The sequence below is a fragment of the Rattus norvegicus genome, chromosome 8 (assembly GCF_036323735.1).
Source record: "Rattus norvegicus strain BN/NHsdMcwi chromosome 8, GRCr8, whole genome shotgun sequence".
NCBI lineage: Eukaryota > Metazoa > Chordata > Mammalia > Rodentia > Muridae > Rattus > Rattus norvegicus.
In genome coordinates, this window is record NC_086026.1 from 96,884,606 (window position 1) to 96,900,294 (window position 15,689).

Genomic DNA, 15,689 nt, shown 5'->3' on the forward strand with positions numbered 1-15,689 from the left:
TAGCAGATGACACTGGTGGAGGACAGTTAGGACCAGGCCGTGGACATCAGTGCTCCCTTACAAATGGCAGTGGTGTTCTTTGGCAGTGATAAGCAATAGCTGTTTGAGGTTCAGCTTTTATCAGGTTTTAAGTCCTGTACGTTTTTTACGAAGTATTAAGCAACAGCATGTCAAGAAAAGTAGGGTTTCAGGGGAGAGGGATTAAGTCTTGACTTTGTCAAGCTGTGGATCAGTTTAGGCCTTGGCCTCTTATTTTTCTTCTTGAGGAAGAGAAAGGCAATAGTTTGTTGCATATTGTATGAGTTCTTTCAGTTATAGAATTATTTTGATTAAAAAGGGGAAAAGATGGCAATCTGGTTTTGTTTTTTAGTTATGCTCACTTTGTTGGATGAGTGAATTAGAGATATTTATGGGAATTTGGATTATTAGAAATTAGAAGACAGAAAATTTGAAAGCAGAACATTGTCTACACCTGTAACTCCATTGGGAGGTAAAGAAAGAAGGACCGTGTGTGAAGGGATCCTGGGCTAGTGGGAAGGGGAATACCACTTTGTGACATCTTTGACATTTTGATATGTTATTTTAGTTATTATTCTTTAAAACTTTTTAAAGCTACTAACAACTTGCTGAGGGGATTATTTTGACTGTAATCGTATGGCACTTGTGTGGTTATTAAAATATATTAACTTTTATGAGTTGGCTGCTATCCTGAAAAATATAACTGAAAAGATTTTTCTGAGTTTTAACTAATAATTGTATTATATGTACATATGAAAATCTTAACGTATTTGACTCATTTTGGTGAGTTTATGCTTATTAAATAGACTGACAGACTCATAATAGAAAATAGACTCTAGTTGGAGTGCTAATATTTGTATTTTATAGAATATAATTAGTAAATTATGTTTTCTTTATACTAATTAAAATATGACATCTCAGACAAAACTTGGGCTATAAGTGCTCTTAGGATGTGTATGAGTCAGTGGTAGAACCTGTGCTATGCATTCTCAGAGTCTACAGACTGATTGCCAACACTTGGGATTAGGGGGCAAGAAATAAATATAACAAACACCCCCCACCCACCCACCCACCCACACACACACACACACACACACACACACGCACACACGCACAAACGCACCCTATCTGGAGAAATAGGCTGATGGCCTCCACTAAAATGACTTATGTGAAGGAAAGGCCTTCCGTGTCATAGCCCCGTTTCTACTCTCGGGCATAGTGTAACTAATAAAGATGACTTCATGTTCTCTTTCATGTTACGCGATTCTTATCTGACTTTTTCCTCTCCAAATACAGACTGTCATGAAGGAAAGAGAGTCTTAAATGGTAAGTCAAATAAGTTAGTAATACAAATTATTCATACTTGTGTGTGATATTGCTACATACAATTGTCTGGGGATTCAGATTTTTTTTTTTAATGCAAAAGCTGCTCTTGCTTAGCCAAACTTAAGGGATTTACTAGAACTTTATAGGCCCCTAATTTTAACTATTCCTCTTAAAATAATTGCTTCCATGAAATCTCTTAGCCCAGAGTGTAAATGCTTATATTGATTAAAACAGGACTGAGGTAGTCAGTCTCTTAGGCATGTGAGTTCACCTGTGGGGTGAGGCAGGTTCCAGTAGCTTACTACTCTAGGCTGCTCCTGACTGGTCAGTACAGACATCCTCATGGTTGGCATTGCCCCATTAGCACCCAAGTATGGTGTGGTGGTCAATAATTATCATGAAATGCATGCGGCTCCTCTGAGTTATGTGATTGTACCTGTAGATTAAGATATTTTCCCCTCCCTGTTTACAAAACAAAGTTATAAAAATAAGAGTTAGCGGTCTAGGTTTTCAGTAGAACTGCCTTCTTCTTAAGTGAGAAATAGTCTGTAATTTGCCATTTATGATATGTGCGGTTGTTATGGGATAGCACTGCAGTACAGTCAGGGCTGATCAGGGCTTCATCTGATGGCTGCCTCTTCTGTGATGCTCTAGAAACAATCATCCCTCTTGCCTCCCACATGTGGCTCTCAGCATCTTCACTCTGGGAGCACTGTGTTTAATGTTTCAATTAAAGATGGCCTTAAATGTGAAACATAGCATGTTGCACTGCAGAGCCATTCCCTGTGTATATATGTTTCTGTGTACATATCTATGTATATGTGTATATTTTTGTATTTTGTAACTGTTTCTACATTTGACCCAGCTAAGTCTGTATGGTAATTCTATATTTGCAAATGTAATATGCTGTCCCACGCGACCTATCACCAGCAAGAATACACGGGGACACACGAATCCTTCTGTATCCAAAATGCATATTATTTATTAATAATAGAGGGCGCTGGGACGCCAGCATGGCGCGGCTTATATACACCCTAGCAGGGCGCATCCACACCTGATTGGTTGCTTACCCATGATCTCATTAGGCACGCCCCGGAGTGGGCAAAGACCTGGCACGAAGGCACTCTTGCACATGCGCACACAGTTAACTTCCTGAAAGGAAGTCGGCTGGCGCAGCGGAGGCCAGCGCCATCTTGTAATGGCAAAACTATCTCGGCCTTCCACGTGGGGTGCAGTGGAAGCCAGCGCCATCTTGTGGTGGCGAATGTTATTGCGGCCCTCTACATCTCCCCCTTATTATTTTATTAATTAATAATAAATTATTGTCTAGGCTGGTCTAGGTCCCTGCAGTTACGTCCATCTGTTGTGGCTCCTGTCTTAGGTCGTTCCTCTATGTCACAGCCTTATTGAAGGGTAACCCTATCGCCACCGGGCCCCGTGTACTGTGCATGAGGAAAGTTGCCCGTCTCTGGATACCACAGTGCTGTGTGACAGTAACTGTTAAATGACCTAGGGCGAACTCTAAAAAGAGGCCAGCCAGAAAATGAGTTAGTGGGGAAATCATGATCACCCTATCGCATGCAATGAGGAAACCTTAGCGATGTGGAAGGGCTGATCAAAGAATCATTGAGTCTCTCTCATCCCAGTGCAATGGATCCACAGATCCATGGGGTGCAAGAGCAGAGAACTCAGATACCGACTAATTTTTGAAGATAGATAACCAAATTTGGGGGGTGGGGCCCTTGTTCAATGGCCCTTGAGTGACAACGGCCTTGTCACGTTTCTGTTGAGATCTGAGTTTGCAAACCATCCATAGCATGAACACTAATCCACAGCATAGGGCTGCACCAAACAGAGCCACTCCTGATAAGTAGTGGGCACCTCATTTGGTTCACCTCAGCTGTTACCACCAAGGGCCGTAGTCAAGCCGCTCCTATAATAAAATTTAGAATTCCCAATTGTTAGCAACTACTCCAGAAAGTTCACCCACTGTGCTTGTCTAACCATAGATTGGGGTAGGGTAACTCCAGACACTGTAGACACAATGGCTATAGCAGTAAATGGCTGCTACAATAGCAGTGAAAGTAACAAGGTCTTTCCCAGGACAGTTCAGGATCAGTCATTCTTCTCTGGAACAACCAGCAGGCAATGGAACCATGTCTGAGATCTGTATAACCAGGACAGAGTTCTCCAGTCCACAGCAGTTTTACGCAGGTGGCATTCCTGTGAAGCTACAGACTGCAAGATGACAGCACCAGTTAAGGCAGCAAGAGTCACCAGAGAAATGGGGGGGAGCAGCAACGGCTGGAGTCCAGTCTTCTCCAGCAAGCAGCAGTGCACAGAGGGTCAAAGAGCAGGCCACAGTGGGACAGGACACACGCAGCGGTAACACTGACTGCAACAACGGCAAAATCTCTGTGATGAAAAATGATGAGGGGGAATCTTCCATCTTCCTCTCAGGGCAGGAATGACTCCAGGGACCCGAACCACGAGAGCTGAATCTTCATGCTCCCAGGATCAGCAAGTCTCACCCGCCACTCAGGCAGCTGGCACACTCTTGTAGCATCCTGTAGAAAAAACACAAACATTCCCTCTTCCCCATATAAAATATCTGAACAGGATCATGCCAATATGTGAATCTTTCTATTTCACCTAGGCAGAAGTATGCCTAGTTGTAGGGTGCCATAAACTTTGGCATCCAAATTTTAAAATTGAAATAAAAGGAGCATTATTTAGCATACAGGTATAACTCCCCCTTTTTATTTATTAAGATATAGTAAAGATGTTATTTATTAAGGTAAGTCCTCGAGGATTAAATTGAGGACACTGAGCACTTGTATTTATAAATTGACTTGTATACCAAATTATTGTCTCTAGCATTATTGTTTTGGATATATAAAGAATGAGATTTTTTGACTAATTGTTCCTATGTAAGACCTATAATCTGTCTGGTATCATTGTCCTCCCTTGTTAAGGAGCCCAGGCAATCCAGTTTGAGTTCTTAAATGGTCTATTAAGGAACAGTACTTAGTGCTCTTAACCACTAAGCCATTTCTCTAGCACCTCACAAACTTTATTTATCTAAACATAAGCATTAATTAGAAATGTCAAATCCTGTACATATTGTCCAATTTCAGTCTTACTAGAAATCCCTGAGCTGGCAGGGCGAGGCTGGGAATTTAAAGTAAGCAAATGGAGTCTTCTTTTCATATCAACTCTATTACCATTTTCAAAGTTAGGTATGAGTCTAAGGTTTAATTTAGTTGTCTGAGCCAGAGCACTGAAAGGACTGTGAGTTGTCAGACATTCACACTGAAATCACTCATTGATTTTAAGTAGAAAACCTGTCTCTAATAAAGCATTAAGTAATTGAAATCAGTTGTAAACCACAAGCCACACATTGGCTATCAGTATGTGAATTGAAAGCTTGATTTAAAAACAGTGGCTAAACCACAGAATTTAATAATCTGTGTTGAAGCAATAGAAACTCAAGAGAATAAACAAGTGATCCAATCATATATGTAGCCTTTTCATTAGATGAACCACCTATAAATACAGTAAGCGCATTTCCTATGGGTTGCATGTACAAATTTACAGTAAATACAAAAGCATGTAAAGAGTAAAATTATCAATTTTGCCTGAAAAATTTGTATATGTAATAGGCCAAATATCAGTATTTTGTAATAACCAATTAACTGTTGTTTCGAATAAGATATGTTTTACCAGGTTTCTTTTTAAAATACTTCCATGACTCTAGCCTACAATTTTGTATTAACACAACTGAAGCTTTATCTCCAATGTGGATAACAAAGACCTAAGTCCTCTGGCAAGGTGAGGTACTTAGCCAATTAACATATCCTTAGGAGCTTAAAATTAGTTTCAAATATTCTTTTCTGGAGTAGTGCAACAGCTACTCCCCAAATATTAAAGCTCATTTTGAGAGCAAAGGTTTGTAGTAAAAATTTCCGTATACACTGAAAGATTCAAAGTTCTAACTCCTTACATTGAAGAAGCAACAAAATTACATAATATAAGGCTATTTGCCATTCTTAATGATATCACTTTATGGGCTCTCTAAAATTATAAGCAAGCTCACGAAATGAAAACTCAAAATCAATCCTCTAAATCTATCTTGAAATGGCAGTTGGAGTAAACAAACTGGCTGTAATGTTCTCACAAGTTCCTAAACCTCATCAATCTTTCATAAATCTTGTAACAATCTCTACCTGTTTGATTTTTCTTAATTACAAATAAGTTTGAGTTAGTCAGTGTAACACTGGCAATCCTTAATCACAATCTTTAAGTTCTCCTTGTAACACCAGAGCACAGCCACAATTTTGGAAAGTCACCTGAGTTCTGAGTACTGACTAGGCAGCTGTTCTTGGGGCAGTGGAATTAGCATCAAAATACAGATAGTTTCAGGGCAAACCACAACTTTGGAAAGCAAAACTCAACGTCCAACAAACGATCTAGTCTCCAAAATCTGGTCTCCAGTCTATCCTTCATGTTACTAAGTTTGACTGCCAATTCCTACATATGAACGCACGATGGTGCGGTCTCCAGTACCTCAACAAAGAGACATTGTCCTAAATTCTTTTAGAAGCCTGGTTTCCAGAATAAGAATTCCATAAAAATATTATCTCAATTTAGACCTGTTTCCCTAGGTTGGCTCATGTCACATGTTGTCTAGAATGACTCTATCCAAATTATCAGCTTTATTTCAACTTTCTGTTACCAATATTATACCTTTTTAACCATATCAAATAACTTAAAAGCCAATAGTCCATAACCAAGGCATGTAGAGCATATTTATACATTTAAAACCAATGAGAAACAAAATTGAATTGACTGCACATATCTTTAATATTTAGACCAAGCACCATTTTTACCTTTTTAGCTATGATTTTAAGAGAAGCACCTTGTCACCTGATGAGTCAAATAATAAGTCAGGGATTTTTCTAAGAGAAACAGCTGTCAGCTCTTGTACCAAAGAAGTTGAGGAGCTGTTGGCGCCTTTAAGATCAGCTCGTGTAGACGCTTAGCCCCTGGGCAGCTTCTCCAGCTGACCTAGACTCCTGACTGCAGGTACAGGGCTCTAAAGGCCTGATTGAAACTGCTTTTTATTCATTTGTTCCTTTTTTGAAACGAGTTAAAACCAAATCAGGATGTGAACGATTGACAGATAAAGTTTTTACCATTTTTTCTTTTGAACATGAAACATAAAACATTTAAGCAACAAGAAACAAAAACCACAGACATAAACTGACATACAGGGACAGCTTGGTGCACCAAGGACAGACAATAGACAAAGAGGGAAAAAACCAGATGGTGTCAGCAGAGAGGTAGGATTTTCCCTTTCCCACCACTTCCATGGTGACTATCCACTCGAGTGGAGTTGATATGGATGATGGATTGTCTCAATTCCTGGACTAGTCCACCAACGTGTTGAAACCCAATTCCTGTAAGATACTGAGATATATTATCTGAGCAGCACGACTGACATTCACAAATGGTATGGAAGTGAAACACAGTCCTGAATATTTTTACTTACAACCCAATTACATTAACTCCATCAAGCTGTGTATGGGCATTGAGATATCCTTTTGTTTGATTCTCCTGAATAAATTTTTAGGCGGTCTACCTCTATCAAGTCTGATCAGTATGACTCTGTGAAGCTTCCAGAGCCTAATCACACCTTTTACAAGCACAAAGACAAAATTTTTCTCCCAAAATACTGTGTTCCTTTTATCTCCTCCCTTTTTTTCTCCCGGGGCGTTTTTTCCCCAATCTCTCGCCTCCGCAGATCTGAAGTCGTTGGAGGGGACTGTCTGCTTGTTATCTTTTTTCCTTGAGCTCTTTAATTTTTTATCCCACCCTGTTTCTGACATGCTGCCTTGCACCTCCCCCAGCGCTCTCTGTTTTGCTATTACAGCTGGGCGGCTCCCATGCGACCTCTGACGCTGTCTGGCAGTAGCTAGAAATTCAAAGGCCAATAGAGAAAGCACGAGGGCTGCCAAAACGATAATAAAAACTTCCGCCGCATCTAGCAGGGGAGTGAAGTGGAACAAATCAAGACGCATGTCTCTCAGGGCCTACCTTTTAAACACTACAGTTCTGGATTCCTTCTGCAGATGGAAGACCCCCTCTTGGCGCCTGGCGATGGCGTGGCACCCCGGGTTCTCGCCACCAAATGTCTCGCGCGACCTCTTGCCAGCAAGAATACACGGGGACACACGAATCCTTCTGTAGCCAAAATGCTTATTATTTATTAATAATAGAGAGGGCCGCGGGACGCCAGCATGGCGCGGCTTATATACACCCTAGCAGGGCGCATCCACACCTGATTGGTTGCTTACCCATGATCTCATTAGGCATGCCCTGGAGTGGGCAAAGACCTGGCACGAAGGCACTCTTGCACATGCGCACACAGTTAACTTCCTGAAAGGAAGTCGGCTGGCACGGCCGAGGCCAGCCCCATCTTGTAATGGCGAAACTATCTCGGCCTTCCACGTGGGGCGCAGTGGAAGCCAGCGCCATCTTGTGGTGGCGAATGTTATTGCGGCCCTCTACAATATTGCCTGCTTTTTGTGTCATTATTCCAACAGCTGATTAAAATCCTGAGTGGGATAGATGAGTTTTGCTGTGCAGTAGGGCCCAGATCCCTTAAGCTGATGCCATTTTGTCCGCTAGCACTGTTGAGAGGGATAGTATTCTTTTGGACCACCTTACTTATTTACTGCTCTAACTTGGGCTTACCCCGTGTTCCCAGAAGTATAGCATGTAAGATTGTTTTATGGTTTCTTTTTGCACATGTTGAACTCAGGATAGATTCTGTTAGTTTAGCATTGCTCTCTTCTCATAAGCTGTATCCCTGTGCTGCTGTCTTGATTTTATCTGGAATTGATCTCCTTTGTGCTGTGGCAGGTCTGACTCATTAGAACTGGAATGTGTATAAGGGTAGACAAAGAAGCCTGACCAAAGGACACCGTGTCTTAGGGTCCCTTCTCTGTATAGTAAATAGTGCCATTGATACATGTCCATCAATGTAAAACTAGTCTGGTGTCATAAGTCGTAGGAGTGGCTACCATTGGGAGAGGGCAAGCTTTTAGAAAGCACATTAAAGAACATGCTGGTGACAAGGGACTCTCTGCCTTAGGAAAATGCATTTAGTTGCACATTTGTTACTTATATCCCGTATGTATGTATGTATGTATGTATGTATGTATGTTTGTATGTATGTATGTATGTTTGTATGTATGTATGTAAAGAATCAAGTGTGATGTAGATAAATTACTGTTTTGTTTTGTTTTTGTGAAGGCATGCTTCCCAAGAGCCAAGTGACAGACACACTGCCCAGGGAAGGCCCCAGTTCTCCAAGGTACGCACTCTTTTTACATTTCAGAGTGAGAGCAGTTCTACACAAGCGCACAAGCATAGGAAGATAACCAAAGGGCCGGTTTACTGCACACTGCCAGTCAGTCTTGCTGAGTGAGCAAACTGCTGCACCTCATAGATGTCATAGATGCAGGGGCAGAGGGAGCTGCTCCATAAACAGATTTTAGGTAGCCAAAGTTGGATCCATTTTAACCACTTTAAAACACTATCTTAATTGTTTTTTCTGATGATAAAATATATATTCAGAGTAGAAAGTTTAGAAAACATAGAAACAGGAAAAGCAGTTGTAACCCCATTAGCCTTAGACATAGATGCCTAACATTGCGCTTTACTGATTTATGCACTACCTTTCCACACTATTTGAATTACCGTTATGGTCTTGCCTATGAGCAGTATCTGTTGTCAGTATTCTGTGAAAGCATTTTTTGCTTTTTTTGTATTTGATTACATAACCATGCCACCATTTATCTTAGTATTCAAACCTATTTTGGAGTTTTTTAAAAAAATTTAATGGAAATACTTTAAAATGTTTTAAACACTAATTTTCCTGACCGATTGATACCAAATGTTTGTTCGTGGTGCCTAGAGGCACTCAAGCTTCTCTTTTGTTATCCTTTTTCCCCTCCACTGGTCTTTGTTGCTCCAACAGAAGCACCCTGCTGTATATGGTGTTAAATAAGTTTGTGGACAGTTTTGTTCAGGGACTAAGAATGCCTCCACGTGACTCTGTACATAGGTAATCAGTATTGACTGGGTCAGCTTTACCCTAACTTTCATTACTGACCCATTGCAGTGACGAAGGATTTCTTTTTAAAAATTGTGTGTGTACACATGTGCCATGGTGTATGTGTGAAGGTTTTGACAACCTTGACATGGGTCCCCACCTTCTACCTTGTTTGAAACAGGATCTTTTTTCCGGTCCTTTGCTGCCACATATGCCAAAGGCAGCTGGTGGTGAGCTTTCAGGGATTCTTCTGCCTCTGTCTTGCTTTGTCACAGGAGCACTGGGATTACAGATGTGCAGTCCTGCATCAGGCTTTATGGGGCTGTTTCGATTTGAACTCATGTCCTCACGTTTATTCAGCAAGCATTTTTTACTACTGAGCCATCTTCCCAGCTCAAGAATGAATTTCTTTCTTTTTGTTCTTTTAAAGAATGAATTTCTTTAGTAGTGATATTTTCTTTATAGAGAAAAACGGTGATAAGCATACAGATTTCTTCATGCTCCTTAACAACACATGTATGTATTCTGTTAATTACTCTGAAAGATTTTAGTAGAAAAATATATAACCTTTATTTTGCCCATTATTCAGATATGCGGACATATAGATATTTAAAGTTGGAAGTAGATATCAGCTATATTGTGATAACTGCAACATGTTAAGACCACCATTTAGACAAGAGTTTTACCTGGAGAAATACATCTCTCAGTGTGGACTTTAAACATTGATTGACTTCATGTGTTCTTGCACATCATTCTGAGTATTTTCCCTCCTGCTGTCTTACAGCTATGATTGGTTCCAAACAGAGTCTTCAGTGACCATTGTTATATACACCAAGCAGAAGGTAAGTAGTAAGAATTAGTTGGGTTTATTTATATGAGCTCCTTTTCTACTATCTTTTCTTATATTAACCTATTTATTCTCCACAACAACCCCAAGGTAGAAAGCACTGTTCTCCCCATTTTACAAAGAAGGATTAATGTGCGTTTGGAACTTAGGCTCCTGCCAGCGGATATGCTGTGTAACCTTTAAACCTATTTAGCATTGTTTGTGCTTTCTAGTTAACTTAAGATTACATCTTGTGAGAGTAGAGAGATTATACCGCTGAGACCTGCTATGTTTGAACTGTTTGTGGCCCTCAGGAGCCCCTGTGTAACAAAGGTTAGGAGCTCATTCATTTATGGGGTCTTTGAGTGGCACCTCTTCCGTACGAGGCACTGTTAGATGTTTTCAGCCACATAGTCCAATGCCTGATGAGCTTCCACATTTGAGCCTTGTGGATCTAAAGGCAATCTAAAGAAAATCCCTGGGATTTTCAAGAGTTCAGACTACTTTTATGGAAGTACAGAGCCTCATCTGAGCAAGGGCCTCCTCTCTCCTGTAGTGGTGATTTGGACACTGCTGGAGTGACCAACCTCTGCCTGATAACAGCCGAGTTGGCCCAGGACACCACTAGTCCTGCCTGCTCTTACCTCTAGCTCTTGTTTCCTCATCCAACAGTCTAAAACCAAGAGAGTAGGCCCAGAGAAGCTGGGATCTACTCTGTATTCCCGTGGGGTTTAAAGTGCAGTGACCAAGGAAAGGGGAGACTACTTCAGGATAGTGTAGTCAATGCAGGGTGTAAGTAGTAAGTGCCACACACTTTACTAAGTCTACGTAGACACTAAAGATGTCTAAGACGCTCCCTGAGTAACCCATAGCTGAGGTTAGTGGGTTATGCACTTCTACAGCATCACAGAGTGGAAAACTAAAATGAAGATAACTAAAGATTTTGATTTCTCGGTCATATTTTTATCTTTTACTGCATTATTTTTCAAAAAATACTCTTGAGCAACTAATAGATGTTGTACATATAGTCTCAGGGTTCATGACTTCAAGAGAAGGGCCGTGGTAGATACTGAACAGAGCACATGTACCTTTGTAGAATTACAGTGATGTTCATAGAAGGGTAGGAATTGCCTTGGATGAGAGAAATGAGAACCAGGAGTAATAGTTATGTTGCTTGGAGATCTGTAAAGCAGTACATGAAAACATCACTCACCACCCCACAAATGGGGTTGTGCAAGGTCAGTTCTCATGCTTTAATTAAACTTCCTGTTTTTACTTCCTTTTAAGAATATCAATTTAGACTCAGTAATCGTTGACCTCCAGGATGACTCCTTGAGAGCAGAAGCAGTCATCAAGGATCATTCTTATCTTATACATATTGGTGAGGACCTCATTCTCATGAATGGGAACAGCTTGCTTCCTTTCATTAAGGCAATAGCATGCTCTGCAGTTGAGAATGCTGTAATATTTTGTTTGCTGTTGTTGCTTTGGGGTGTCATTTCTGGTTCTTTTATAGATACTGCTTTCCTTTGTGCTAATAAAAATTGCAGCATGATCCCTTTTCCAAGTTTAAGCAATTAGAAGTCTACTGTGCTGTCCATTGCATGACAGAGCCCCGACTTTAAGCAATCAGATGTGGTCAGAATGAATCATAAAACACTAGCCTGCCTTTATAAGATTCTCATACTTGATATCTATAAACCTCTGGTCACCATCTGAACATTCTTACTGGGATGCCCCATCCTTACCAGCTCTGCCACAGGAGGTAAAAGGCAGAGACCAAAGAACCTGGGCTACAAGTTCATATTGTGTCCCTCAGTTGCCCATCTCCTCACAGCCCAGAGATAAGCCCTGTTGGTTTCGGTCTGTCAGAACTCAGCACTGAAGTCTGGAACCAAAGATATGAAATGTTGAATCTGCTCCTCAGTTACAACGAATTTGAGTCTAGGATTTCATTGTTTCTCCGCTTCTGACTATGACCTATTTGTAGTTAGAAAATAGACATGACACACACAGATATCCCCAAACAATAGCAAGCACATATTAATGTTTTAAAACAAATTGTTGTGTGTGTGCCTGATGTGTGTGTGTAAGTGCTATGACATAGCATGTATGGAAGTTAGAGTGTTGCTGATCCTGTCCTCTCCTTTCTACCCTTACCTGTATGGATTCCAGGGGAGGAGTTTGGGGTGTCGGGTTGCAGGGCAAGCACTAGTGCAGGCTGCAGGCTTGCGATGTTGATTTTCACCCCTCAGTTAACAGGAACAGATAGGGAAAATGGAAGAACTTTTAAGTAATTTAGAGCATTCATTTTCTTTTAGTCTCTCATTTTTCTAGTCCTTTGCATTTTGGAAGAGTACATTTAAAATGTTCTTACAGGTGTAGACTGATTTTTGTGAATTGAATTTTAGTGGTAATGATAAACTTTTTTTTGTCAATAATCTTAGGGTTAAGCCATGAAGTTCAAGAAAATTTTTCTGGTAAGTACTAAAAACCAGAAACAAATTATGCATATGTAGATGCATAGATACACACACACACACACACTCACTCACTCACTCATAGGAAGAAAGAAGAAAGAAAATCCAGGCCTTTATGTGATTTTTCTTACTATTTTCATGTCAGAAAATACATTAATTTTAAAGGACACGCTGGTTTCTGCTTTTTCCTATTCTTTTCCCTTGCTCTTCTTATCTCTTTATTTTTCTCTTTTTTTCTCCCTTAGAAGTATTCCTGTCTTCTTTCTATGATTCCTTTCTGCCCTGCTCCTCACATGCAACTCGTAGGCACACAGTCAGGAACACTCTTCATCGAATCATAGTCCAGTGGATGCTGGGTTCACAGTGTGGAAGAATACACACCGAGCGGCTGAGCAAAAGTACTTTGTGTGTTACAACTTTAAAAGCACAGTCACCTCGACAGACTTAAGTTAGGGCCCAGAAGTCCACGTTTTAGTATTGGCCCCACACATGGAGCTGCTCTAGTCACTAAGAAAGGAAGAAAAACGTCTAGAAGGTTGTCAGCTCTCAGAGATTCCCATGGACTCTCATGTCCCTCCTAGGTGCTGACTGCTGAGTCTGCTCTTCTGTTTTTAGGCTCAGCGTTGTTCTAAATTCATGTATATAGACTTCTGAGCTTTAACTAAAGATAGGAGAAGGGAATACATCAAATTTGGCTTTATGGGTTTATTCAGTGTGACATGTGTTTCAAGCTGTTGGCTAGATCAGTGTCCATGACTATATCTATGTTCCTTTGAAAGCTACACATACAGTATCTGGCCTTGATAAGTTGGTTTGAAAGAAACCAATCTAAATCTAAAACAAACTGATTTAACATCAAATAAAATAAAAGCCAATTTTACTAAGTGAACAAAATCTTATTTTTCTACTAATTATCAGCATCATTATGTAATAGTACTAGATTATACAGTGTGACTGTATGAAAATGGTTGGTTTTAAAATAAAATCTCACATTTAAATGCTTATGAAACAAATGGAATTTCTCTTCATTTCAGTACGGGTTATTGAGAATGTTGGAAAAATAGAGATTGTCCTACAAAAGAAAGAAACTGTTTCTTGGAAATGTCTTGGTGATCCCCTGGAGAAACATGATTCTTTTATTCCAAAGAAAGATACAGGTATGCAGTACTCTCATTCCTCGTGTTTTCTTTTAAAGGTGTGTGTGTTTGTGTGAGTATGTGAGTATGTGTGTGTATGTGTGTGTGTGTGTGAGTGTGTGTGTTTGTGTGAGTGTGTATGTGTGTGTTGTGAGTGTGTGTGAGTGTGTGTGTGTGAGTGTGTGTGTGAGTGTGTGTGAGTGTGTGTGAGTGTGTGTGTGTGTGTGTGTGTGTGTGTGTGTGTGTGTGTGTGTGTTGTGAGATTCATACACGATGGCCTGCATGTGGACGTCAGGGGACAGTTTGCAGGAGCTGGTTCTCTTCTACCATTAAGTCCTCGGGATCAAATACAGGTTGTCAGGTTTGGCTGCAAGTGCGTTTAACCACTGAGCTATCCCACTAGTCCATCTTTGTAAAGAGTAACAGATGGCGTTCCAGTGGTTTCTTTTTGCCCCTCTGTGACCTGTCCGTCTCACAGTCTTGTTTGTCCTTTGGGTTGATGTTTCATACCAGATGCTGTCTTTGATATTTCTGATTCTCAAGGGTCTGCTCATGTCTCAGCTGATTAACAGCTGTATGTGAAGGGCTGGGCTTGCTCCAGTGTGTTCCCTGTACAGCTGAGTTTTTCTCTGAGGGTAAGTCTGATGCCAGGATTTGTGAGCCACTGGAGGGAACAGTATTGTCTCTTACACACTGTCTTCTGGAAGCTTTGTGTGCAAAGAAAGCTGCAATTCTCTAATTGTGCCTTAGCCTCATCCCTTTCTTACCCCTGTTTTTGTTTTTTGTTTTCTGTTTTCTATTTCTTTTCTTTTCCTAGAATACTATTTTAGTTACTTAAGATACTGTAATGACTGCTCACCATGTGGCTTAAGATCAGAAATTCGTTTTCTCTTAGTTGTGGGATTTTTTTTGAGTCAGTTCACACACAGTATTGGCAGAATTAGACAAATCTGAGGCCTACTTGACCCTTGTGTCTGTGTGTATTTTAGCTTTTCTTTTCTTCAAAGGGCCTCACTCTTAGAAAGTGCTAAGGTGGGGCTGGGAATTTAGCTCAGTGGTAGAGGGGCTGGGGATTTAGCTCAGTGGTAGAGCGCTTACCTAGGAAGCGCAAGGCCCTGGGTTCGGTCCCCAGCTCCGGAAAAAAAGAACCAAAAAAAAAAAAAAAAAAAAAAAAAGAAAGTGCTAAGGTAGGTTTAGAAGACTTAGAAAGAAAGGGACACCTATTGCCCTTACTTTAACTTAAGTACTTTTAAAAGACTCCATCTCCAAATGTAGTCACCTTACAAGGTAGTGGGTGTTATACTTCCATTGCTGTAAGTGAGAGGACACAGTTTGGTCTAGAGTATGCCTGATTCACAGACCCCATGCAGCTTCTCTGGAGAGCTAGTGTGTGTGGTTTTATTCAGATTAGAGAGGGCCCATTGCATGGTTGTGCTAACTAGTAAAGAGCTTACTGGGGTGACAGAGCATCTTAGTCTCTTAAACACACTTAACAAGAAACTTTTTATTCTGCCTTGACTCTAATACTAGAGGTGACAGAGTCTGCTAACCTCAAGGTATTAGAGGTTTTCTATTTTAAAAAAGTGCCAGTCTAGAGGGGACTGGAGAGATGGCTCAGTGGTTAGGAGCACTGACTGCTCTCCCACAGGTCCTGAGTTCAATTCCCAGCAACCACCATCTGTAAATGGGATCCAGTGTCGTCTTCTGGTGTATCCAAAGGCATCTATAATGTACTTATATACACAAAATAAAAAAATACTTCTTTTGAAAAAACATGCCAGTCT

General features: G+C 40.6%; 1 protein-coding gene across 6 annotated transcripts in view; it reads left to right on the plus strand.

Moving 5' to 3' along the window:
- Cyb5r4 (cytochrome b5 reductase 4) overlaps positions 1-15,689 on the plus strand; it is a 65,375-nt gene that overhangs the window by 24,191 nt on the left and 25,495 nt on the right. For 4 of the 6 annotated variants that reach the window (XM_039080740.2, XM_017595428.3, NM_133427.3 and 1 more), the window contains 6 exons: positions 1,315-1,344; positions 8,662-8,722; positions 10,248-10,305; positions 11,577-11,670; positions 12,737-12,769; positions 13,804-13,926. In XM_039080740.2, the coding sequence (XP_038936668.1) occupies positions 1,315-1,344; positions 8,662-8,722; positions 10,248-10,305; positions 11,577-11,670; positions 12,737-12,769; positions 13,804-13,926 (399 nt within the window). The remainder of the gene's footprint in view (positions 1-1,314; positions 1,345-8,661; positions 8,723-10,247; positions 10,306-11,576; positions 11,671-12,736; positions 12,770-13,803; positions 13,927-15,689) is intronic. The other 2 variants (XM_063264810.1, XM_006243472.5) reach the window with 1 other exon arrangement.